Source organism: Pipistrellus kuhlii, unplaced genomic scaffold (genome assembly GCF_014108245.1).
Source record: "Pipistrellus kuhlii isolate mPipKuh1 unplaced genomic scaffold, mPipKuh1.p scaffold_m20_p_3, whole genome shotgun sequence".
Taxonomy (NCBI): Eukaryota; Metazoa; Chordata; class Mammalia; order Chiroptera; family Vespertilionidae; genus Pipistrellus; species Pipistrellus kuhlii.
The window spans coordinates 113,624,975-113,651,292 of record NW_023425529.1 but is presented as its reverse complement, the minus strand read 5'-3'; the positions used below and the strand labels follow the sequence as shown (position 1 = coordinate 113,651,292).

At 42.0% G+C, this 26,318-nt stretch overlaps 1 protein-coding gene across 1 annotated transcript in view; it reads right to left on the bottom strand.

Moving 5' to 3' along the window:
* Positions 1 to 229: 229 nt before the first annotated feature.
* Positions 230 to 26,318, bottom strand: part of VWA8 (von Willebrand factor A domain containing 8) — a 341,016-nt gene continuing 314,927 nt past the window's right edge. Inside the window, exons 41-45 of the mRNA XM_036454732.2 lie at positions 18,637 to 18,762; positions 16,591 to 16,749; positions 4,826 to 4,924; positions 3,576 to 3,814; positions 230 to 1,661 (exon numbers count right to left, since the gene is read on the bottom strand). Of these exons, the coding sequence (XP_036310625.1) occupies positions 1,553 to 1,661; positions 3,576 to 3,814; positions 4,826 to 4,924; positions 16,591 to 16,749; positions 18,637 to 18,762 (732 nt within the window). The 3' untranslated portion in view covers positions 230 to 1,552. The remainder of the gene's footprint in view (positions 1,662 to 3,575; positions 3,815 to 4,825; positions 4,925 to 16,590; positions 16,750 to 18,636; positions 18,763 to 26,318) is intronic.

Genomic DNA, 26,318 nt, shown 5'->3' with positions numbered 1-26,318 from the left:
GCACACCCCCTGCTGGAGATTGAGCTCACAGCCCTGGCAGGTGCCCTGACTGGGAATTCAAGAGGTGACCTCTTGGTGCACAGGCTAACGCTCAACCACTAAGCAACACTGGCTGGGCTGTAACTGCATTTTTAGAGGTACTCACTGCAGTGCAATTGTTTGCACTATTGGATGATTCAACACACGGGCAGGCTCTGGTTAGGAAAACAAGACGTGCCTTGCAAACTCATTGGCAACAGTGTTTTGGAAATCCGATTGCTTTTATTTCTTTGACAGCTGATAGGAAGATGGGGTGTTGGAACAAATGGGTTATCTTTTTACATTTCCTCTAATTAATGACAGTGAAATCCATCTGTACAATTTCACTACTACTAGTCCATGTGAGTGAATTAGGTAACATTATTAGCAAGGCTAGTTTTTCCAACTTGAAAGAAGGCACACACACTGGGGCCCCAGTGTCTCTGACTTTACCATCAGTGGTGAAGAGGAACTTTTTATTATATGGCTGGAGAGAGACTGAGTTCTACTGAAGCATTTGATTTTCAACTAAGTGACATTGAGCCTATTGATAAATAAGGGTCAGTCCAAGATAGGGTGGGAGTAAGGTGCACTTTGAAAGAAAAAGAATAAAGCTTGAACAGGGTATTTTTTTTTTAATAGCTAAAGAAATTTCCAGTTATCATTCAGTTCAAATGTACTGCCTTGTTTTTACTTTGCTTTAAGTAAAAACATAAGCATTTGTTATGTTGAGCACTGCATTTTGGAAACCATGAGGGAGTAGTGTGAAACTTCTGAGAAGCAGTAGAAGAACAAGAAGAAACAGGAACTCAATGTTAGACATCCTTATCCTTCCACTCCCAGCCCCCCAGAGAACAGGGCATTTGCTCTTTATTATTTAAAGAACCTTTTAAAAGTCACGTGGGACAGGAAGCAATCCAAGGATCTTTTGATTCCTTTTGGTTTTGGCCAAGAAAATGGAATTACTGAGAAATTCCAACCTTTTATAAAATGCTGCTGTCAGAAGGACTTTCAGTGGGTTTAATACTATCACATTGTTGTTGGGCAACACAAAGTGGGGAGAAGAGAAAATTAATTTTTGGGCAGGAACCAGTTGGATGGGTTTGTACAGATTCGATCTCAATGTCAGAATGTGGCATCAGGGCTTCACAGTGGGGTCACTTTTGTTATCTTAGATGTCATGATGATGTGTTAAGGCAAAGCTAGGTATTCTCCATCCCTTAGGTTTTTGGAAATGGACCAAGCACCAAGGTTGTCACACCACCTTCCTTTCACCCTCACCTTTTATAAAATGCAGCTCAACTTGCTTCCGCTAATTACTTTTAAGTCTGCAATGGTTGTAATTTCCATTCACAAGCCCCCTTCTGGATACATTTCTGAATTCCGGTTACTGGGCAGGTGTAGGAAGAGCCAGGGATGTCAGAATTATCTAGTCATTGCATGGGTTCTCTTTGCTGTGCCTTCTTTTCTTCAGAGCACTCTTTATTCCCATCTTATTGCAAATCCCAGGCCTCAGGGTGACAAAGGGCACTTCTTAAACACTGGACAACATGGTGGAGGTGAAGATCTGCTGCAAAATCTGAGGGATGTTCTTGGTATCCATGGCAATGAAAGACCTGCCAGCGGGCAATGTTCTCTGAAGCCTGCCAGGATGGAAAGGGAGAGGAAATTACCATTGCAAATTGGGGGTGCCCCTTCCACGTCCTGCCCCCACAGACTGTAAACTAAAAAACAAACAAACAAACAAACAAAAAAACCTAAACTGAAAACTGTTTTCCATGAGAAAATCAGTGAATATTTCCATGACAGAGCCCTGGAACCAAAGTGAGATTAGCTCACCTGGGTCCAGTGACTGTGTTGGCCTCACTGTATTTCTAAGTACTTTTCCTGCTAGAAAACAGGCCTTGAAAAATGCTGCCCAGCTAAACCTCGAGTGGTATTCTACTCCCCTTCTCTTTTTGCCCCTCACACACAATGTGAAATGCAATCTGACTTATGCAATTGCTGCTTTGATGGCACTGAGGTTATATAGGCTTATGATAATTTTTTAAAATGCCAATTTATCATTTGGAACAAAGGGCTATTTTTGAAGGCAATGAAAGTGCAAGACACAATTCTATCCAAAAGAAAGCCTCCTTTCACCGTGCCAGCAAAGTTTGGTTTTCGAATGATATTTAATAAAAGTCAACCATCCTGTGTAGTATCATACATTTGGCATGCCCGGTAGACCAGCTAATTCTGCAACATATCTTTTGCCAGTAGATGTTGGACCATTTCCCTAGGAAACCACAGGGGTATTATTGTACTTTCTTAAGTATTCAAACAGGATCTGTTCACTAGAAAGACAAAATAGCTATTTCAACTCAAGCAGCATTCGCTGCTGAGTTTGCTGTGCTGGTCATGAAGAAAATCTGAGTAAAAAAAGACATGGTTTGTGTCCAAGGACACGGAAGTTCTAGAAAAGGCTAACACCCAAAACTGAGAAAAATGCGAAGTCATAAAGTGACTGTAGTTACGTGATGTTAAGCCTGTTCTCAATGGAACTGTGCAATCCTGTAGCGTGGAGAAGGGAACGGAAAAGAGAAAAAATGCCAGCACCTTGGACACTAAAACATTTCCTAGTCCACACAGGACTCGGAACCAGAGTATGGCAGGTACACAGTGGGAGAGCAGAGCACGTGGCCTTTTGAGTTTCAGGCAGGAATTATATTTTGGTGGGGGGGGAGGCTTATTTTCACTTGTGTTTTGTACTTCCTAAAGTATTTTCAGTAGATTAAAAAAAAATGAGCTCTGTTTGTAATTCAAAAAAAGAAATGTTAGTGTGTTTAAGTCATTGAAAGTGTTTCCAGATCTCTGCCTTCAGATCATCCACAACGGTGCTTATTGTCTGACCAGCAGTTCCTCTCCCGAAATTCAGTATATTCAGTGCAGCATCTGCCTCTAAACACTGCCCCACATTGTCTCCAAGTGTTTACCCTGCCTCCTCTCCCCAGCAAGGGAGACACATGCATTTCTATGTATTTTGTGTGTGTGTGTGTATATGTCTATGTAAATGTATGATACATATACACACAAATTAAATGATACACACACACACACACACACATATATATATGTTTGTATATGTCTATATACTAGTACATTATACAGACACACACAATCTCTAGTGCTATGAAAATAGTAGGTGTTTGCTACTTTGAGTAAGTTTTGAACATAAATTGATTAGAACTGAGCCTGGGACTTAGATGTACATTACAAAATGTGTAAGATACTGTTAAATTTACTAGACAAATCAATTTGCTATTTATTTCATTGTCGGTAAGTTTAAATATAAGCTGAAAAGTAAATTAATTTAAAATTACTGTTGCTCATCCAAACATAAGCTAGAACATCATATCCTCTCAACTACTCCATCAGCTCCTTCAGGAGCCCCTCTGGAGTCTGTTTTCCTCCAGGCCCCACCCCTCAAGATGCTACGCTCAGGAAATGCCATGCATCAGGGACTCAACTATCTCTGTGCCTGCCCCACATATGTCTCCATCCGGAGCAACACTTACCTGGCTGCTTGATCACCTAAAGATCCGATAAAGATGGCAAAAGCATTAACTTGAGGGTTGCTCGTCAGGATTTGGGCAAACTTGGCAGGATGTATCCCATATCGGGATAGGTTTGCATCACTCAAGACGATGACGAAGTACTCGTCAGCTTCTTCTTTGACAATCTCCTGGATGGCATGCTTTGTCCCCTCTAAAGTGTGGTCCCCACTCATGCAGAACTGAGCATGGGCATGCATCGTCTGGGTTAGATGTTGCACAAAAGCCACAGATGAGAAACGCCTTTTTAACAAACCTGATTTTTCTTCTGACCATAAATATTCACAAATATTAGTGATTATACGTGAATAAGAAGTCTTGAGTGAGTTCTTGTAGCTGGCCCCATGGGGTGACAACAGCGCCCAGTGATATTTGTATGTGGTTCAGATTCTTGTTAGAAATAGGAAATGTTCCAAAAACAATCCCAGTTGATATTTAGTTTTTAAAATTTAGCCATTTAAAGTGAGAAAATGGGGGATGGGGGAAAAAGGGGGTCCTAATATGAGGTGATAGAAGACTTGACTTTGGTGGTGGGCACATGGTGCTATATACAGATCTTGTAACTTAGAAATCCACACCTGAAACCTGTATGTTCATGTTGACCAATGTCACCCCAATAAAATTTAATAAAATAAAAAAATAAAATAAAGTGAGAAAATGTAAGAAAATATAAAATTTGGTATCACACTGGAGGATGAAGGTAACACAGGAGAAAAATAAGGAATGGGTGGAGTTTCCAATAAACAAAGTTATAATATGAAACAATGTACTTACATCAATAGCAATAGAGGGAATTTACATTAAAATCATGGCATATGTTTCTATTGTAGATCTAAGTATGTAAAACTAAATTTATCATTAAATACTGAGAAATACATAAAATTAGGGTTACAGAGTATATTACAAGAGGTCATTTTTCTCCTTCTACTGAAATAGCGGGGCTGGGAAGAAGAGCATAGGAGATAGGAGGTAACCCTGGTTGGAGAACGCTGACACAATACCCAGTACCTGAAAAATACGTTGGGAACGAAGTTTAAATTTGATGTGGTGGAGAAAAGGAGTTTAGGTGCGAGTATTTTCTTAGTCTGAATATTTGTGAGACAGAAAGTCTCCCCTGAATCTGCTGCTTCTTCAGGGAATTTTTGCAGCAACCAGAAGATACTTTGCCTAATCTGCTGGGAGCTTTCACAGCATAGCGGTAACAATGTATTTACCTTCAGAACTTCTAGTCTTTGCTTGTTGTCCTTGGGGATTTTGTTCATTGGAACCAGATCAATGTTGTAGTCATCTCCAGAGTGTCCAGCGATGTCATACTGCAGGCAAGAGAGTTGGAGAGTGAGAAGCCTCTGTCCACGACAGAACTGCCACTGGACCTATAAGCCCCACTCTCCCATTGGTTAATGCCCAGAATTTCGGAGAGTGGATATTCTCTCTGAAGGCAACACAGCCCAGGCTCCTTCACTTGGTCCATCCTCTTGTGTGATCCCTGCTCTCCAACAGGAGGCAGAAGATGCCACTGAGATGCTACCAAGAATTCCATTCTTTAAGGGAGAGTTAAATACATACATACACACACACACACACACACACACACACACACACTGTGGTAGGCAGAATTCTGAGGTGGCCCTTAGACTCCTGCCCGCTGTTAGACAGCCTGTATACATTATTCCCTTAGTGAGTGAGAGGCCTGTGAGTATCACTCATGTTACCTTATGAGGCAAAATAATTTTGCAGATTTAATTAAGGTTACTAATCAGTTGATTTTGAGTTGGTCAAAAGGGAGATGACCTAGCTGAGCCTAATCTAATATTATGAGCCGTTTAAAAAGCAGAGCGTTTTTTTCTGCCGGTAGTGTAACAGAATGCTGGAGAGATTTGAAGCTGAGGGTGACTTGACCTGTGGGAGTTATCTGTGGCTGAACTGGCAGGGAGCATGGAGCAAGGCCCCAAGAGTGGCATCTAGAAACAGCCAGCAAGACAGGCTCCACAGTCCTACAACCACAGGCACCAAATTTTGCAACAACCTAAATGGTTTTGGAAGCAGATTCTTCCCCAGAGCCTCCAGGTAAAAGCCAAGCCCGCCTGGCATCCTGATTTCAGCCTAATGAGACCCCAAGCAGAGGAGACTGATCAACCTGCTGGACTTCTAACCAACTGATAGATAATAAATGGATCCTGCATTAAACTGTTGTTTGTGGTAATTTGTTACACAGCAAACTAATACACATGCTCTTTTTTTTTTTCTGAACACAAATTGAAACATATTCATTGTACAAATGACAGAAAAGAAAAGAAAGGAAGTAAAAATTACCCATAATCTCAATACTTAAAGAGAACTTCTGTTACTGTTTTGTTGTATAAGTTCCTAGGCTTGCATATTTACACATACGAACATTTAAATAGACATAATTTTTAAGCAAAATGGGTAACATTGCCCATGTAATTTTATAACCCACTTTTCTATTTGACAGTGGGTTATAAAATTATATATTTTTCAATTTATAAATGACCTTTAAAATTCCCTAACAATGTGCAGGAGGAAGTCATGTCTGATGAGAAGAGACTAGAGCTGAGAGTGAGGTGCTGCTTTTCACAGCATCTGGAAAGAAGTGGGGCCTGAGGCAGATTAAACTTGGCAAAGGGTTCTCTCCGACTGCTGAATGTGCCTTGAATTCTCTCCTCCCTTCCCACTAAGAATTTTTGTGATGTTGATATGACTAGAACTCAGGGTACCTTGGAAATTGGGGCATCTGCAAAGAAAATTCTGAGTGTGGGTCTGGGGCAAAGATTCCAGGGAGTACTTGGAGTATTATGGAACAAAATGCTTAAGAATCACTACTGTCTGTTCACCAACTGCATTAGTCAACAGCTATCTGTGGAACTCCTACTATGTGTAACACACTTCTGTAGGTGTTGTGAGGGAATTCAACTAGTTCTTTACATGTCTTCCTTTTTAACTGGTGAGTTCTTGGAAAGTAAGTGCAAATCTTATTCACCTTTGAATTTCAGTATCCATGAGTGTACCTGGTGTGTCTACTGCACAAATGCTTTAAAAATGTCTGCAATAGGGAAATTCCCTTTCCTGTGTGGGCTATATTCTTTTTAAAAATAAACTGTTTATAAGCTGGAATATATCTCCCCCCCCCCAACCCCAACAACCATGTAGAAAATGGTGGTTAGCCCAAGTTAGCTGACAAAAAAACAACCCATAATATAACTGAAACCATGTGTTTAAAATGAATAGAAAAAATTCCCGTTGAAATAATTTTTATGTATAAATAGGAAGTCAGAAGGCCACTAGGTTATTGGGGAAGATGAATTCCAATTCAGACATGCCGAAATCATGCACTCGGGGAGGCATCCGAGAGGAAGTCTACTTAATGCAGTCAGAGATGTGGCTGTCATCCTCAGGAGGGAGGCACATGACTGCCAAGGGTGTCTACCCAGAAAGAGAAGAGCAGTGGGCCCCTCCTCCCAAACCTGGGGCGCTTCCTCCCTGGTGGAGTGAAAGAAAGACTCAGAGCTGAGTGGGAGTGGACGGAGCAGGGCCAGAGCAGGCCAGAGCCCGGGACACGGGAGCGCGGGGTTTCAGGAAGTGGTTGTGCAATGGTGCCGAGCTACATTACCATGCCATCAAGGAGAATGATGACCAATGACCTCTGGGCACCAGAACCAATGGTGACTTTGGGGAACAATCTCAACAAAAGTTTGTGTTATAAAGAGAATTAGAGCAGCACGTGGAGGGCTACTGGGGGAGGGGTTCTCGTTTCCCAGGCCCAGAGTGGAGGCCGTGGGAGGAGGTCAGGTGCATAGTCAGAGGGTTGTTTGGAGAAGGAGGAAAGATACTACTTTTTTTCTGAGAGTAAAAGGGAGGCAGAGAGACTAGGAATGGACAAGATAAATGCATAGTTGGAAAGGACAATGAAGGTCCATATAGGATGCCTAAATATTTGCATTGCAATAATATATATAATGGCCTGGCAAGCTAGGGTCAATATTTGGACTCCTTGAAGTTCTCTGAAAGAACTGATGGTATGGGCAGTGCAAGGCCCTGGCTTGCAGCCCATCACCTTTTCTTTCTACAGTTGACTCTGTCCCACACCACAAGGCACCTCCCCTGCACACGTGTGGACACCCAGCCCTCCTATCCACACATCATCACCCCCCCTCCCCCATACAGTGGTCCCTTGGCCATCCATCAGACCTGGTGCTCATGCCATTGGCCAGTGTGTCTGAGGAAGATGGACCTGAGGAGAGATGGAAGAGGTCCACAGGGACCCTGGAAGCAGGGTAGCCGGGATCCCAGGAGCCGTGAGCCTGATTTAGAAATTAGCTCTCAGTGGGCATGTCCCCTTGGCTGCACAGACTCTTCACCTCATTGGAGGGCATGGTCAGAGGAGGTCCCGAGAGGAGCCTTGGACAGGGGGCTGGGAGGTTACTCCTTGCCTGGTTTTAAAAAAATATTTTTTAATACAAAGAAGGATACAAAGTAATTGTGAGGGAAATTTACCAATAGACAGGGTGTCCCACCAAAATGTATACACACTTAGCAGCTGATAGCTCAATTTTGTAAAGGAAATGTATTTTTTAAAATACATTTTTATTGATTTCAGAGAGGAAGGGAGAGGGAGATAGAAACATCAATGATGAGAATAATCAATCAGCTGCCTCCTGCATGCCCCCTACTGGGGATCAAGCCCGCAACCCAGGCATGTGCCCTGACCAGGAATCGAACTGTGATCCCCTGGTTCATAGGTTGATGCTCAACCACTGAGTACACTGGCCAGGCAATGAAATGTATTTTTAATAAAAATTGTCTTATAATTATTGAAAGTGTGTGTATATATTTTCTGGACACACTATATTTTAAAAGCTTGACAATAAATACTTCCTAAGGATGCAATAAATTCCATATATAAAAAAATCCTAAACTATACTATACTCATTAGTATGGTTTGCTATCAATGTAGTGAAAAGGTAACAAGTAAAATTTGAAATTTAAAATCTGTACTGTTCTGGATAAGAGTAGATTTCTGGCTTCAGTATATGTCTGCCTAGGATCTCCCCGCGCTCAGAGGTAGGATGTGGAGAGTTTTTGGCACGATTCCTCCAGGGAAGCATGCTCCAGACCCAGGAATGTCTAACTGGACAGTGGTCACAGCAGAGGGGGTTTTAGGGCAAGTCCTCCTGAGGAGGTGCCGCAGGCTGCTTTCCTTGCAGGGCTGGTGAAACAATCTGTTAAACAGGGTCCTACATGAGGGGATAAGTCAGCTTCTTGAAACAGAAGTAAGTTCCTTTTATTTGGCTGAGGTAAGACGGCTATAAATATATTAGACCTTTACCTGAAGGTTAAAGTCTTACTAATCAGATGACCATGGATGAGATTGTATAAATAAATATTTGACCAGGTGGTCTGCTCTCAGGGTTGTCATAACTGGTCACTGCAGCGGCTAGTTAATGGTCAAACAAAGAGCAGTCAAATGAGTTGTTTGATGCTCTTTATCAAAACCAGACCCTAGCTGATTAAATACTTCAGAAGCATTCAGTAACTATCCATCTACCATTTGACTGATCTATCTATCTACCTATTATACTTTTTCAGGTAAATGAGTTAGAGATAAATGGGTTGAGGTTCTCCCTTTCTTAACCCTTCCTTTCATCTCCAATCCCTCCTCTCCCTCCCTTTTGTTATCTGTGGTAGGGAAAGTGCTATTTGCAGATGGTCCTGCCTTTGTCTGTGCCGCATTAGCATTCCAGCACTGGGAAGACACACCTAAGGGACAGGATGGAGCTTAAAAATGACTTACAGACCCTGTTCTCAATTTCAGATGGGCTTGGGGATTATTCTGTGTCCAAAGGAAGTAAATGCTTGAGAGGAATCCAAAAGACATCAAATGTGGAGCACTCCTTGGTATTTCTGTAGGTCATGCTGAGCTTCCATTAAAACAAGACTTTCTATGTCATAATTATCTGGTATCTGCGGTCCCAGGATCCCAACAGGGTTACAGGCAGGAATTTGCCAATCCTCAAAACTGGGTTAAAGAAAAAGTATATACACTCATTCCTTTCCATTCTCTAACTCCTGATTCTGCCATTCACCTGCTCTGGTTGCTGCTGTGACAATTGTCAAATCAGACTGGACAGGGTCTCAAGCATGCGTCAGTCACAGGAGTCACTGCATAACACCTCACTGTCATTATTGAAGCACCCAACATTTAGATTTTAACTTTTTGTAATAGCTCAAAATTTTTATGATTATGCTTTCTACGTTTTTCATAGCATCCCTAAGATCCTTGTGGGGCCTTACACTTAGCACCCAACCTAAATAATAAACCACGGTGGTAAAGACAAACCTCAATTAGAGAAGAATAATTTGAATCCTTTTTTTTGCTTTCAAAACTTGTTTAAATGTCCTTTTGCTCTACTTTCTTTTGAAAATCTCATTTATTTAGAAGAAGTATTACAAATAAAAACATGCTGAGTTTCATGTTTTTAGATTGAGGACACAAAGATTTATCATCAAATATGAAGGATGATTTATAATACTTAGATTGCAAAGTAAGCTCTGCTTAGAACAAAGAGCTGTCAGCATTTTTTATGAATGAGATCTGTGTTTAAATTGCGAGAAGGATAATCATTTGCTGACTTTAGGAGAGGCTATGCTTTATTACGCATCCACATTATAAGTATGAGACCATCGTCCTAAACTATTTCTGAAGACTGACTGTGTATAGTGTGAAATTCTAACCTCCTTTTAGAAATCCAAACACGCCCTTCCAAAATGGCACTACTGACGGTGGGCAACAGAACACCGAAGTGTAGTGAGCCAGTAGTCTGCAGTGTGAGCCAGCTCACCTTCCTCCTATCAGAGAAGTTCATGTGGAAGATTAGTGTTCTGCAGGTCAAGGATTGTAGGCTTAGCTCTGACATTAACAAGCTTTTTGACCTAGGGCAGGTCATTTAACCTTTCCAAATCTCATTTCTACCTTGTAAATAATGCTGATTTAGATGACCTCTAACATTAGACGTTTGTAAATCACTTCACCTCTCTGACAGAAGGGATAATCTCTGGTAGGTGGTTTTACCTAAACTCCCAGGGTCCACGGAAAGGTAGGGCTATGCATTTAATGAATATAACATCAACATTTGTAGAGTTCTTAGTAGTTTACAAAGTGCTTCTACATATCTCATCTCATGTTGATTCTCTCCACAACCTTTGAAGTAGGTGTTATTAACCTCATTTCATAAATGAAGAAAGTGATGCTCAGAGAGATTAACAGACTTGCTTCAGGTCAGAGATGTAGTATTGTCAGAGGTGGAAGCGAAACTCCAATGTTTTTGTTATCAAGAAATAACCATTCCCTAACTCCTTCCCTGCCCTATCTCTCCTTAAGCTTTTTGAATGGTTGTGTGGTGGGCAGTTAGACAGACATGAGCAGAGCAAGGACGATGGGCCAGGTATGAGCAGAGCAAGGGCGATGGGCCAGGGTGGAAGGCTCTGGGTGCCTAGCAATGGACAAATGTAGGCAGGACTTCATCCCCAGGGTGACCTTTCCTCCCCTAACATATAGCTGGCCATGCGGTTAAAACCCCCTGACCTTTCCCCCCTAGAGATGACATCTGGGCCTTGGTTGTTTCAGTGTCAGGCCCAGAAAGGCAGCACCACCAGGGCTGACCTCGGGACCAGCTGCATTGAATAATGACCCCCTGCCCTGGCCCCAACCAACCAACCAGTGGAGACCCCGACCCTGAAAGGACATGCCTGGAAAGTTGCTGAATATTCTATTGAGATCTTCCCCTGGGGTCCCCCTAAAATCTCCACCCTTAAAGCCCTTAGGAGGAGGACCCAGCCCGCTCTCCCTTCTGGGAGCATGCTGGAGCCTCTTCCTCCTCCTACCTCCTCTTCTCCCCCCAGGCTAATCACCTTTACCTTCCTCACGTCTAAGCTCCAAGGGCCCTTCCTTTGCCTCTATAATTTGTTTCTAAGGCCATTTCTTCTACAAATTACTTCTCCCTCTGTGATTTTCCAAATAAATGTTCTCTTATAGTCTGAGTCTTGGTTTTGAATTCTTTCCTAGCAAGAATTCAAGTACCAAGGCTGCTGAACTCCAGCCTCTCCCCACCGGTCTAACACCTGGTGCCATTCCCACCGCCACCAACAGTTGGCTTGGCCAGTGCTTAGCTACATCAACAATTGAGTCAACTTCGAATTCTTGATTAGCTTTGGACTCAGAGAAGTCTGTACACCCTTCTTTGGTACTATCTTCATGTGGCAATAACACCACATTATTCAAATCCTGAGCCTGATAGGATAATTGGTTTCTACTTCTAAATGTGTGAAACATTTCCAATGCATGGGGAAAATACACTAAACTGTTTTTGATAAAAATAATTTTCTGAGCAGGAGTTGGTTTGTGAGTCATATCTTTCCATATCCTTCTGTAAGTTAACCCCATCTTTCTAATCAAGATAACTTTGAGAAAAGTATGCCTATTCTACCTCCTTGGGATGATGAAGTGTTAGGGGAAGATACTTTCTGTAAATGGTACAGCTCCTGACTTACAGCTTTGTAAAAACACATATTGGGTGGGAATAAGCAGGGATAAAACATCAACTAAGAAAGAGTCCTGGTGTGGGAGTCAAAAGCCCTGCTGTGTTTCCTTGGGCAAAGCATTTAACCTCTCTGGTGTTGATTTTCTCATCTGTAAAACAAAGAGTTTAAAAATAATTCCCAAGGTTATTCCTATCCCCAAGGTTCTATGAAAATTCAGTGGAACACCCAAGAAATGGAGTAAAACGTCTGCTTCACTTAGTCATAGGAACACCTGTGCCTTGTTTTTTTCCTGTTCAGGGTTTGAATAATCTAAACCAAACTGATAAACCTGTTTCCAAAAAGAAATCACAGTCCAGTACTGGCCCTAAAATAGTGGTTTTCTAGCTTAAAAAAAAATTTTTTTTAAGCAGTGGAACTCCTCCACATGAAATATTGCTCTAAAGCCCAGATTGTGAAACTGGGTACTATCAATATGAGTGGAATTGGGGTTGAATTGGGGAGGGGGAGGGAAGAAATAGAAGCTGCCACTCACCCTTGCCCACCACCCTTCCAGGGATCTTTGTTACACTGCTAGGAAACCATGGCCTTAGATTATGGTTTATGTGTCTCCACAAAAACAGTAAGTTTTAGCCAAAACCGGTTTGGCTCAGTGGATAGAGTGTCAGCCTGTGGACTGAAAGGTCCCAGGTTCAATTCCAGTCAAGGGCATGTACCTGGGTGCAGGCACATCCCCAGTAGGAGGTGTGCAAGAGGCAGCTGATCGATGATTCTCTCTCGTCGATGTTTTTAACTCTCTATCCCTCTCTTTTCCTCTCTGTAAAAAATCAATAAGAAAACAAAAACAAAAACAAACAATAAATTTGAGTACTTTCCTCCCTAAAAATCCAAGTTGGCAATAACTAAACAAATCTGCTTTCTGGTGTCACTATTTGAGTGTTCTGTGCAGAATCAGTCAGCTAACTTTTGGTGTTTGTTTTTTTTGAAGAAAAAAATTAAGGTACTAAGAGCTTTTGAAGAGGAGGTCTAACTTAAAGTTATGGTGAAACATTCCCAGGGGCTTGGAAAAATCACAAGGCCACTCCGGGATAAAGATAAGGAAAGGCATGCTTCCTGATGGAAATAAAATGGTTCACAAGCCGTTACCATTCTACTCCTCACTCTTACGTTTATAAACTCTGCTGATTGTAAGACTAGAGGAGTTTCTGCTGATTATTAGCAAGTGATATTTCTCCTGTCTTAAGTGACCTAATGTAAATGCTATTCCAGAGAACTGAATTCCGTTGGTAGAACAATTACGAGGAACTTTTAAATCCCCAATGGCTCTGAAATGTATCCCGCCACTGAATCCCCTTTCCTGCTCAGTCACTCCTGCTCTGGGGTCCCTGTGGCCTGGCCTGAGTCGTGCTGAGGTAGAATAAAACATGGGCTGACTCTAATGAGCCTCTTGGACTGTAATGACCCAGCGCCAAGCCAAACAAAACACACAGCAGAGGCCAAGAGAGAGGTTTCAGGGGAGAGTCCAGATCACTGGCCAGGACTGTGGCTTCTAACGATTTCAAAGCAAACTCAGACTAGACACCTTCACGGCAGAGGGACAACTGCAGGAAGGTGATGAACAACTGTCTGGAGCTGGATGGGGTCTCAGAGCACACTTCTGAATTCCGAGACACCACATGCAGTGCCCTCCTGGCTTATGGAATATACATTTTCACCAGGAGCTCCTAAAACTGTCTTTTGCTCATGCATCACTTTATATTGCTGAGTAAATTCCATGCCTTCATGACTTATTCCTAGTTCTTATGCTTCTTTCATAAGAGAACATGAAAGCACAGAGAGATGAAATGAGCTGAATATAATCACGTGATGTAAGGACAGAGCAGAGGAGAATGCTATGCTGTCACTGATGTTCATGCATCAAATGTCTTCGAGAAGATACTCCAAATCCACTGCCCTTTACACCCTCTGCAAAGGAGGCCTAGACAGCCCAGCAGAGATTGGGTGGCCTGTGGCCACTCAAAGTCTTAGATAAGTTGGCAGTGGTGGCAGGAATATTAAGAAAGTCCCCAGAGTATCTGGCATGGGGGGAAAGCCTGTTAGGATTCTGGTGATACAGGGGACACTGGGACAAGGTAAATGGCGCTATTAGAAAAGAGCCAGTCAAATCCAGAATGAAGGACAGTCTACAGACAGCTGGTCTGGACTCTCAAGACAGTGACCTTCATGAAAAGCTGAGTGGCCTTGGTGATGGCTGTTCCAGATTGAAAGAGACGAATGAGACATTACAACTAAAAATAAGGTGTGGGCTTTGACTGGGTCCTGGGTTGTGTGTGTGTGTGTGTGTGTGTGTGTGTGTGTGTGTGTAGGGGAACAAGTAGAAAAGATCCTTTTGGGATAGTTGGGAAAATTAATTTTAGATTAGATATTAGAAGATGTTATGAAATTATTGATAGTTTCTTAGATGTGATCCTTGTACTGAGGCTGTGTTAGAGAATGCCCTTAGTCTTAGGAGAAGCAGAATAAAGTATTTAGAAGTAAAGCATTGTGGTGTTTATAATTTTCTTTCAAATAATTCAAGGTGTGGAGCTGAATATATATATATTTAGAGGGAAACACAAAGCAAAGAGGGGAAATAGTAACAATTGGTGAATCTAAGTGAGGGCATATGGGTGTTAATTTTACTCTTTTTTCAACTTTTTTGTAGGTTTAAAATTTTTCAAAAGTTGAGAAGTAAAGAGGCAGTGTAAAAACAAAACAAAACTAGAAAACAAAATAAGGAAAAAGAATGGGAAGAGTCCTGGGCTCCATCCCACCCTGTCTCCTCTTAGCCTTTGACTGGGAAAAGCCCGTAATGCTTCTGGGTCTGCTTCCTGTCTGAGGAGAGAGGAAACGCCAGTCAACCTGTGAGGCGACCCTGGGCATGATGAGGCTTTTGCAGGACAGGTCTTGGGTATGCCTTCCCTGTCCTGCCCCTGCCCCTTCCCGCCGGACACTCGCCCAAGTACCACTTTTCCTCTCCCTTCCTGTCTTTGAAATTAATAAAAACATATTTTAAAAAAACAAACATTTTCCATAAATCCATAAAAGGTAAAAATATCAAAATCAAGGAAAAGGTATATCTAAAGGGAGGGAGGGTCAAAGGAAGGAAAAGCTGAGCACCGGTCTGCAAGCAGTAAAGACATAACAAAGGGTCACGGCTGGTCTTTGATTTTAGCTCTGAGCTTCCTGGCAATGAAACCAAGAGGGAATCTTCAATAGTTCCCTCGTTTTCACTAGTCACAGGGAAAATACATTCCATCTTTTTAAGGGAAACAAAGCTATGCTCCCCAGTGAAAGTCCATGTTCTATTTGTATTGGTATCCTGTGCTCTACAGAGCCTGGCGACACAGAGCATCCCTCTCCCTACCATTAAGCCAAAAGGGAATCTCTCCTGGACAGCATCATACCCGGGGCCTGGGAGACTCCGAGCCTCACAAACTGGCCTACAGTAACTGAGGCGATGGGTTTCAGCATTCTTGCTGTATCCACTAACACCCAGCAATCCTGAAGTCTAGGTGGGATGTCAAGCCAAATAATGATCTAAGCTCACTGATACCTGAGGGACATACCTGATCCAGAATACAATCTTGCATGTCCATGGACAGACTGTGTACCCCTCGCTCATGTCTGCACATGCACCATTTCTTTCACCTGAACTTCTGATTCACAGCTACTTGCTCTGGAAAGGGCTGGAGTGTGAGTGCTCTCTGTGGCTTGCAAAGTAAGAGAGGACTGATGGGCGCATCTCAGGCAGTAACCCGGCTCCAGGGGACCCCTTCTCAGGGCTCAGACTCTGCAGGAGGATGCAGAGCACACCGAGCAACAGCGGGATGGGAACATCTGAGTGGAGGCTGCACGTCTCCCAGGGTTACCATCTTCGCTGTCAGCTGGGGAGACACCAGTTACTGTGTAACGGTCGCCCAAGTGGAGAGGCAAAGCAGTGCTGGGAACAGCATACTCTGAGGTGCTCCCAAACCTTGGAGGCTGCCTGGTTGGTGATGGGCGAGAATGGGGGTGGGGTGGGGAAACTGGAATGAGGAAGGCGGCTCTGAGAAATGTGGGGAAGAGTCTTGTGGTTCTTCTAAGAGCCTGCTGTTCTCCTCTCTCCTAACATTATGGCTAACATCACACAACTTGTAAAGTTCAGTGCTTTCTTCTGTAGTAAGTGCTCCTTCAAATTCTGGCATTATCATGTTTTTATTATTACAGCAGATAAAACCAGAGGCTCATGTTCGCTATGCTGATAGGTGAACTGATGAGAATATGAAGATTTCTGTCCCTCTGGGGGGAGCCTGTGTCTATCTATCCATTGTCATGCCTTAAGTCGGGCTGCCTCTTGGGCAGACGTGGTCAGTGATGCCTCCACCATTCTAGTTCATGCCATTACCTTGAACTTCTCTTCATAGTTCTCGAAGGCTTCCATCACCATACACACGGCCTCCATGGAGCGCTCCAGCCGGCCATCCACCCCGTTAAAGCGGTACATGCTGCCAGACACATCCACCACCAGGCGTAGACGCTTGGGTTTCTGCTGGGGGCTTCCCACCTGAGGGCGGACACAACAGAAGTCTTGTGAACCAGGAAACCATCACTGGCTGCGATTCTGGGCCTCACACAGGCCCAGGAGGACCAGCCACAAGGCAGGCAGGTGAGCCTGGGCTCATGCAGCACAGGCACCTACAGGCAGTATTTCATTACATGGGATTTCAGACTTGTGCTGGTAGTCAGGCCACATGGGAAGATTTTCCTTTGGAAAATCAGGTCCTGACCTAGACCTGACCTAATCTAGTAAACTGCCTTAATGCAGCTGACGCCGTCTTCTATACTCTGGGAAGATAGAAACCCCAACATGCCATTTTCACGTCGTGCCTCAGACTCAGCTACTCCAGCACGATGGAGCTACTGTGGAAGCAAAAGCCATTTTCCACAGAGTCCACACAAAAAAATGCCAGATTTCTAAAACACATTCTGTGAGAGGGGTTATTACTGAATTTTCTTCAGTGCCTTTGTCTTTAGTAAGCTTCCCGTCTTCTCTTCCTCCCAGTTACTGAATTACTACTTCTCCTTACTCTCCTTGGCAGTTAAAGGCATAAAAGTAAAGTCTAACTACTGTTTAGCAACAACTGTCAGTTAAATGTGAAACTCTCCTCAGTTTCAGTTTGATTTTGGACTCATGCCTGGCAATTTTCAGAATAAAAAATAAAAGTATTTTGTTAGTTTACTGGCAGAAAAAAGGGAAGAAGAAAAATTCCAGACTATTCTGTAATTATATATTTGCTGACACATGTAAAAACTAATGAGTAGAGTTAGTAATTTCAAGAAAATACTGTGGGTATTAGTGTAATGGTTTGAGACAAATTCAGTGTATTCCTCAAACACGTGTGCAGTCAGCATGAAGGAAGAGCAGTGCCATGCATGCTTCCAGGGCCACTCACAACTTTCCTGACACATCTGTGGCCACAGTGAGTCAGGAAAGAAAGTGGCTGTTGACTCACACCAGTGACATAGGAGAACTCCCCAAGTTACCAAAGGATCCTCTGAATAAGCTTCTAAATGGGGTGAGTGACTCCCTCTCCCACCAGCCCCCGCTTCGCCAGCTTGCAGTGGCTATTCGACAGCTCTGGTCATAAAGGGAGGCTCAGGGCCCACCAAGAGACTCAATGTTTCACCTTATTGCCATTGTTTTGCAAATATGTTAGTATTATGACTATCCAAAGTTTTACATATATTTACATCAGAGATATAAGAAGGAAAACTGCTCACTTTCTAAAATTTTATTCTGTCATAGGTTGGACACAAAGTTTTAAAGGAACAGAGTAGAAAACCACAATGACTACTCTAGTGTTTCCATTTGCATGAGCCTCTGGGATTCCGTTCCCTCTGGCGCCCCCTGTTCTGAATCCTGGGGGCCGATCTGCTGGGATGGCACCAGCCTCTCCCTGGGCTGCTGACTCCAGGTGGGCTCTGCTGATGGGAGGCACCGGATCAGAGGGCCCCTCAGTCCCTTCTGTGCTGTGACCCACGGCTCTCCCTCTGCCGAGGGCCATAGCTCCTGTCGGCTGGCCCTCCCGTTCCAGTGAGCTCTCGCCCTCTGGCCTGTCAGAGAGAGGGGTGGGCTAGAGGCCTACAGTTGGGTACCACACTATCTCCTTATGATTTCCTAAATCCAACCATTACTTTGTAAATAGTCTTTTTATTAACTGTTCTTAAATTGTTCAATTTGAGTGTGCCTGCTTGGTATTTCTTGACTCATGCTGGGATCTTGAATCATAAATTAATAAAATATTTATTTTTTCCCCTAATTTTTTTAACACAATGGTTGCCACATTCAGGGTTTGTGGTGTTTTGACAAGGACAGCAACTCAAGAAAGCAGCCGTCCATAGAGAAGGCCAAGCTCTGTAGATCGGAGGCGACTCGACCACTGTCACTTACTTGCGGCTCCAGATCGCCCCGGCGTCTGTAGATGGTTTTCTCTCCGGTCAGCCCATCAATGATCTTGGCGTCATCGAGCTCCCCAGTAGCTTGGTGTCTGAGCCACTGTCTTTCTTTACCTCTAGCCTACAATGACACACACACAAACCCTTATTTTAATTAGTTCTGCAGGGTGCCTGACACACTTTATATGTGAATAACAGGAAACACACTCGGGATCTTTTCAATAAGAATGCTTCTGCATGAACATTTTTCATAAATGAACCAATTCCTGCTCTGCTGACAAAGAAATGCCCTTTGTGTGGATCTTGTCCATTTTAATTGTTTTAACATATGGAATGATAAAATGAACCAAAGCACATGCTAATGGGAAAACAGTATGCAAACGAATCCCTTGAGAAATGTACAATATCTAGAAATGGAATAGTGACACATTTCTTACAGATTTTTGGTCACTTACTCCTAGAAAATTCATTAGGTAGCAGAACAATCAGCTCGAACTGGTTAACATTGTCGGCAAGCACAGGGAAAATACCATGTTTAGAACTCTTCCTTTTGGAAAAGAAATTGTTACTCAAGTTCTCTGTGTGACTTACAGTGCGAATGGGAACAGCCAACAACAGCAGCGAACATTCTGTGCCCCATGTCTCACTGACCATCTATATTTAGAAATCCAATGGTATTTCCACATGATATTTTCCCACAATAACTTACAACTATGCCAGGTGGATTAAGATGATAGTTAAATGATAAAGGATTATAATATCCTGCTCAAGGCCTAGGATTATAACAGCCAGGAATTATATTTATATTGAGAAGTGGGAAGAAGTGCCAAATTACTTTAACGCATGCGAACTACAGTAGTAGTTAAGGTCATGTGCTCTATCTACAATCAGACAGCCTGGTTCTAATCCTCCCTTCTCCGTGATCAGGTATTTGACATCAAACAAATTACTTAACCAGAATGCATTTCACTGTCTTCATTTCTAAAATGAAAAGAACTAGTTTCTACTTTAATGAGTTACTTGTTAAATGAGCTACTAACATGGAATCAGTTGAGAAAGAGCCTGGCAATCTATGTTAGCTGGTATCATCACCATCATCATCGTCGTCCTCGTCATCATCATCATCATCATCATCATCAGGTGAGAATAACATGGACAACTATTCCCTCATTCATTTAAGTAGACTTAAATCACTGTTTAATACAAAGTAGCAGTGTGACAGCATTGTCATTGAAAATATAAAGCCATGCTTCAGGTAGCCAGTGTCTATTTTAGGGCTTCCTATTACAGAAAAAGTATTAAATAGGGTTGAGATCTCTTTACACAGTGATGACACAACTATTACTTTCCTCCCCAAATATAATATGCACCAAATTTCATATTACTAAACACACACACACACACACACACACACACACACAAACAAATTATCAAGAGAATAAAAAAACAAGCCACAGATTGGGAAAAAGTATTTCCAAAAGACATAGCTGGTAAAAAACTGTTATCCAAAATATACAAAGAATTCTTAAAACTCCACAATAAGAAAATGAACAACTTGATTTAAAAAAAAATGGGGAAATGTAGTGCACCGCTGGTGGGAATGCAGACTGGTGCAACCACTGTGGAGAACAGCGTGGAGTTTCCTCAAAAAACTGAAAATGGAACTCCCATTTGACCCAGTAATCCCACTTCTAGGAATATATCCCAAGAAACTAGAAACACCAATCAGAAAGGATATATGCACCCCTATGTTCATAGCAGCACAATCTATAATAGCTAGAATCTGGAAACAGCCTAGGTGCCCGTCAGCAGATGATTGGATCCAAAAACTATGGTACATCTATACAATGGAATACTATGCTGCCATAAAAAAGAAGGAATTCTCATCATTTGCAGCAACCTGGATAGAACTAGAGAACATCATGCTGAGTGAAATAAGCCAGTCAATGAAAGAGAAATACCACATGGCAACACTCATTTATGGATATTAAAAAACATTATAATCTGACAAACCAAAAGACAGATATAAAGACAGTAAAGCAACAAGCAGACTGTAAAATTACAGCGGGGAGAGTAGGGAGATCTGGGGGAGATAAGAGATCAACCGAAGGACTTGTATACATGCATATAAGTATTGTACAACCAATGGACACAAAACTCTGGGGAGGGAGAGTATGTATGGGAGGCGGGGGGCAATGTTAAAATATGTACACAGATAATAATTTAATAAAAAATTTTTAATTCATGAAAAAACCCCACAAAAAACAACAACAACAACAACAACAACAAAAAAAAATGGGGAAATGACCTGAGTAGACACCTTACCATATTAAATATACAGATGGCAAAGAAGCATATGAGGCCCGGTGCATGAATTTGTGCACTCAAGGTGGCCTGTGGGGATCAGGATGAAACCTGCAGTCCAGTGCTGCCTGCCACTCCTGCCTGCTGTTCCCGCTCATCCCGGCCCCTGCTCGTGTCCAGTCAGTCCCGATTGGGAGAGGCTTGTGTTGCTGCAGCAGCACTTGCCAGCTTTGAGCCCTGCCTCTGGTGCCCATTCCGAGGGGTGCGGGGGTAGGACAGGTGGTGGGATGCCCTTGCTGGCCCGGGGTCCGGATCTGTCCCGCTGACATCTGTGCTGGTTGTCGGGAGTCACCTGGCGGCCACTTTTATATAGTTTCTTCCTTGAGGATCATCTAGGGAGGGGAAACAGCTGTGGTGCCCGAAGCCACCCTCCAGGAGGCCAGCAGTGCTGTTGGGACTGTGCCGGCTGCACAGGTCCATTGGTGCCTGGCCTGTTCTCCGGAAATTGGACCTGCAGGACTACTGAGGGTGTGAGTGGCTGCCACGGGGCTGCTGGGCCACTGGGTTTGTCAGCTGAGTGGTGCTCCCGCTGTGGGAGTGCACTGATCACCAGGGGGCAGTTCCTGCATTGAGCATCTGCCCTCTAGTGGTCAGTGTGCATCACAGTGACCTGTCCTGCCATTGTTGATTTGCATATTAGCCTTTTATTATATAGATGCTTAACATCATATCCCATTAGGGAACTGCAATAAGAATGAGATACCACTACACATGTATTAGAGTGGTCAAAATCCAAAACACTGCAACACCAAATGCTGGCAAGAATGTGGAACTCTCATTCATTGTTGGGAATGCAAAATGCTACAGCCACTTTCAAAGACAGTTTGGCAGTTTCTTACAAAACCAAACATATTCTTATCATACAACCCAGCAATTATACTCCTTGAAACCTTATGTTTACACAAATACCGTCACATAGATGCTTATAGCAGCTTTATTCATAACCGTCAAAGCTTGGAAGCAACTAAGATGCCTGTCAGTAGGTGAATGAATAAGTCCTGACAATGGAATACATTCACTCTAAAATGAAATGATTGTTCAAGCCATGCAATGACATGGACCTTAAACGTTTATTATTAAGTGAAAGAAGCCAATCTGAAAAAGCTATTGTACATTATCGTAGGAGTCCAACTATATGATATTCCGGGGAAAAGAAAAATTATGGAGATAGTATAAAGATCAAGGGTTGGGGGAGGGATAAATGGATGGAGCACAGAGGATTTTTAGGGCAGTGCAATGCTCTGTATGATACTATAACGATGAATACATGTCATTATACATTTGTCCAAATCCATAGAATGTACAACACCAAGAGTGAACCATGATGTAAACTATGGGCTTTGGGTGATAATGAATCAATTTAGGCTCATCAGCTGTCACAAGTGTCCTAGTCCATTGGGGTATGTTGATAATATGGGAGGCTATGTCTGTGGGGTGTGGGGCAGGAGATAAACATAAATTCTCTGTTCTGTATGCTGAGTTTTGCTGCGAATCTAAAACTGGTCTAAAAATTAAGTCTGTTTTTAAGAAAATCTAATTATAAATAAAACAACAACTTTATTGTGTAGAATCGATTTTTGTGTCAGAAATGCAATGATTAAGGCAAAAAAAGGATCATGGTAGAAAAAGCATCAGATTAGGACTAAGCATATGAGAATTCTAGTCTTGACTCCCTTTGGGAAATTAATGAGATTCTCTGGGTCTCAGTTGTCCCATCTTCAAAATGAGGGGCCACAGTCAGTGAATGTGTGACTCAAGTGTAGCAGTCTATATTTAATTAGTAAGGAAAATCACCTGTACTCAGAGAAGGACGTCTCAATTATTTTTTAACCCTTTGCCCTTTGCTAATTGTATCTCAATGGTAAGCACAGTCAGATTTTCTCAAATAACTGGAAATTAGCTCCAATATATAAACTTCTAAAAATCAAGTAAAGCCCTAGCTGGTTTGACTCAGTGGATAGAGTGTTGGCCTGTGGATTGAAGGGTTCCAGGTTCAATTCCGGTCAAGTGCACCTGCCTGGGTTGTGGGCTCAATCCCCAGTAGGGGGGTTATAGGAGGCAGCTGATCAATGATTATCTCTCATCATTAATTTTTTTTCTCTCCCTCTTTCTCTCTGAAATCAATAAAAATATATAAAAATAAATTAAGGATGCTAAATAGTGACTTTGAAAAAATGTATTTTTTTTCAGTAAGTAAATCTATTCCTCAATATTAGAAATAAGTGAATTATCTGTTAAATGCAACAAATTATGGGGAAAAGAAAATTTTAAAAAATAGTTCATTCTGTGTTTATTTTGACAGCATTAATTCAGCTTATTTGAATCTAGTTTGCTATTGATAAGCATTTTGAGAGACTATGGTGGAAAATTAGTTACAGGAAACTAGCTTTTGCTTTCCAAACTGCATCTTCTGTCCTAACATCCACATAAAAAAAAAAAAAAAAAAAAAAAAAAAAAAGCACAAAACATCTAGTACTCAGCAGACATTTCATTATCTGGAGTTTTGGGGATCCTGAAACCTCCTCACCAGCAGTGCCAGCTGCTCAACAATTCACACTGTTTTCCAAATCAGGGTAGAGCCAGATCTAAGAAATATTAAGAACAATTATACTCCAAACACTTAGGACATTAGAATTTTTTAAATAGTTCATTATTATGATTATTTTTTCTACACCCAAGAATATGCTCACTGATTTTAGAATGAGAAGAAGAAGAAGAAAAAGAAGAAGAAGGAGGAGGAGGAGGAGGAGGAGGAGGAGGAGGAGAGAGAGGGAGAGAAAGAGAGAGAGAGAGAGAGAGAGAGAGAGAGAGAGAGAGAGAGAGAGAGAGAGAGAGATGTGTGAGAGAGAAACATTGATCAATTGCCTTCTATATGTGTATGTACTCCAAGGGGTTATCCAACTGGACACCTAGGTATATGCCCTGACCCGGAATTGAACCTGCATTTTTTGGTGTACAGGATGGCACTCCAACAACAATTGAGCCATCCAGCAGTGGCTAAGTTCATTATTTTTATCAAGAGATAAATGCTTATAGTATGGATATATATATTTTTAAGAGTTACCTAAAAATATTAGTAAGCATATGGACTTAAGAAAAACTACAGAAACAAATGACCACATTACCATGGAAAAGTGATACAATTACTAAATGTCACATTTAAGAAAGCATTCCATGATGCTGTTTTGTACTTCTAAGATTTAAATTTAAGACTGCCAAAGAATACCACAATTGCATGCTTTATGCCAATCAGAAAGGAGTATTATCTAAATGTAATTGTAAAGTGGATATCCTGTAAATATGCTTATAGAGATCCTACTGTAATAAAGCAATCAAAAGAAATTATGGTTTGCTATTTTGGATATTCCTATATTTGGCTAAACTAACCCAGTGCATTTATCATTTACCAGGAGAATTTTTTCTTCAATTCCCTCAGTAGGTTTGAGAGATAGAAATCTCACTGGCCAACAAAGTTCACTTTCAAAGCAAACTTATCATGAGGCGGCTCTTCAAGACTCTAAAGGGAACAAATATAAACTCTTTATGAGATATTTACAAAATCCTGCCTTATTGATACCCTTTCCAGATCAGTGTGGAGACTAAAGGCTCACAACAGGTTGTGCATCTTCGGGACGCAGAGGGGAAATGGCAGGAGAGGTGAAGAGTGAGTCATATCTGTGAGACAACTAGCCCAACAGCACTGCACAAGTCTTCTGTTGGTGTCTGCTAACAACTAGTCAAACTGATAAAATGGGGTCCTCTTTAGGGGCCCTATTATTACCCTTGGTAAGGAGGTTACAACATTATAAAATACTTACTTTCCCCTTAGAATATTGTTTGTTTGCCATCTCAGGATCCACTATCATGTAAAAAAACCCTAAAGATTTTAGGGCCTAATTTTCTTATGCTGATGTTGCTTCTTTTGCTATGTTATTATCATCCCTTAAGGCATTCTTTAGCTAAAGGCTCTGTTTCCATTATGTATGCAAATAAAAGTACGGAGTAAAATCTGGTCTGAGAGTAAGGGAAGGGATATGCTTTTGTGAATATATCTGCTACCCCTTTCTTATTCTTTTTTTGGTCAACTTTTTCAATTTAAGTATAACATACTTGTAATAAAGTACGTAAATCTTAAGTACAGAGCTCAATGAACTTTAAATGTGATCACACCCTTGCACCCACCTGCAGCTCCACAGCTTGCCAAGCCTCTTTTGGGCTTCCATAGGGAAGGCCCTGTTCTGATTTTTATCACCTTAAAGGAGGCTGGCCTGTTTTTGAACTTCATAAAACAGGAATCATACAACATGTACCCATTTGTGTCTGGCTTCTTTTCTCAACATTGCTCCCATGAGAGTCACCTACATTGTTGTGTGTAGTAGCACTTTATTCTCTCTCAGCGCTATAACATTCAATCCCGTGATTCTGTCACAATTTATTTATCTATTGCACAAATGTGCTACATCCAGTTTGGGGCTATCATTAATACTGCCGCCATGAGTACTCCTGAACATGACTTTAGGAGCAGAAATACATGTGTATTTCTGCTGGGTGACGATCCTGGAGACAATCAGTTTTAGTAGATACTCCCAAACAGTTTTCCAAAGTGGTGTTTTTTCTTCTTCTCCAATTTACATTCCTGTGAGCAGTATATGAGGGTTTTATTTGTTTACATCCTCACCCTCATTTGATATTGACAGCTTCCTCCTCCTCCTCCTCCTCCTCCTCCTCCTCCTCCTCCTCCTCCTCTTCTTCCTTCTTCTTTCTCCTCCTCCTCCTCCTCCTTCTCCTCCTCCTCCTCTTCCTTCTTCTTCTTTCTTCTTCTTCTAAATTAGTCATTCTGATTTGCATATCATATATTCCCTTCCTTTGTACTTTTATTTGTGGATAAATGAATTACTTTGGGTTCTGCTTGTCACTGAGATTTTCAGGAACATGAGCCAGTTTTTCTCTTTGAGAACTGAAGGTATGTACTAGTCTTCTGATCCAAAACTATTGGCGCAAAGACATTTTTATAATAGTAGCACCATTTGTTCATTTTAAAATATACAATTTGCATATAGCCAAGTTGGCATGGCTCAGTAGTTGAGCATCGACCAGTGAACCAGGAGGTCATGGTTTGATGGTTCGATTACCAGTCAGTGTACATGCTTGGGTTGTGGGCTTGATTCCCAGTAAGGGGTATGCAGGAGGCAGCCCATCAACGATTCTCTCTCATCATTGATGTCTCTCTCTCTCTCTCTCTCTCTTTCTCTCTCTTTCTCTCTCTCTCTCTCTCTCTCTCTTTTTCTCTCTCTTTTTCTCCCTCCCTCCCTC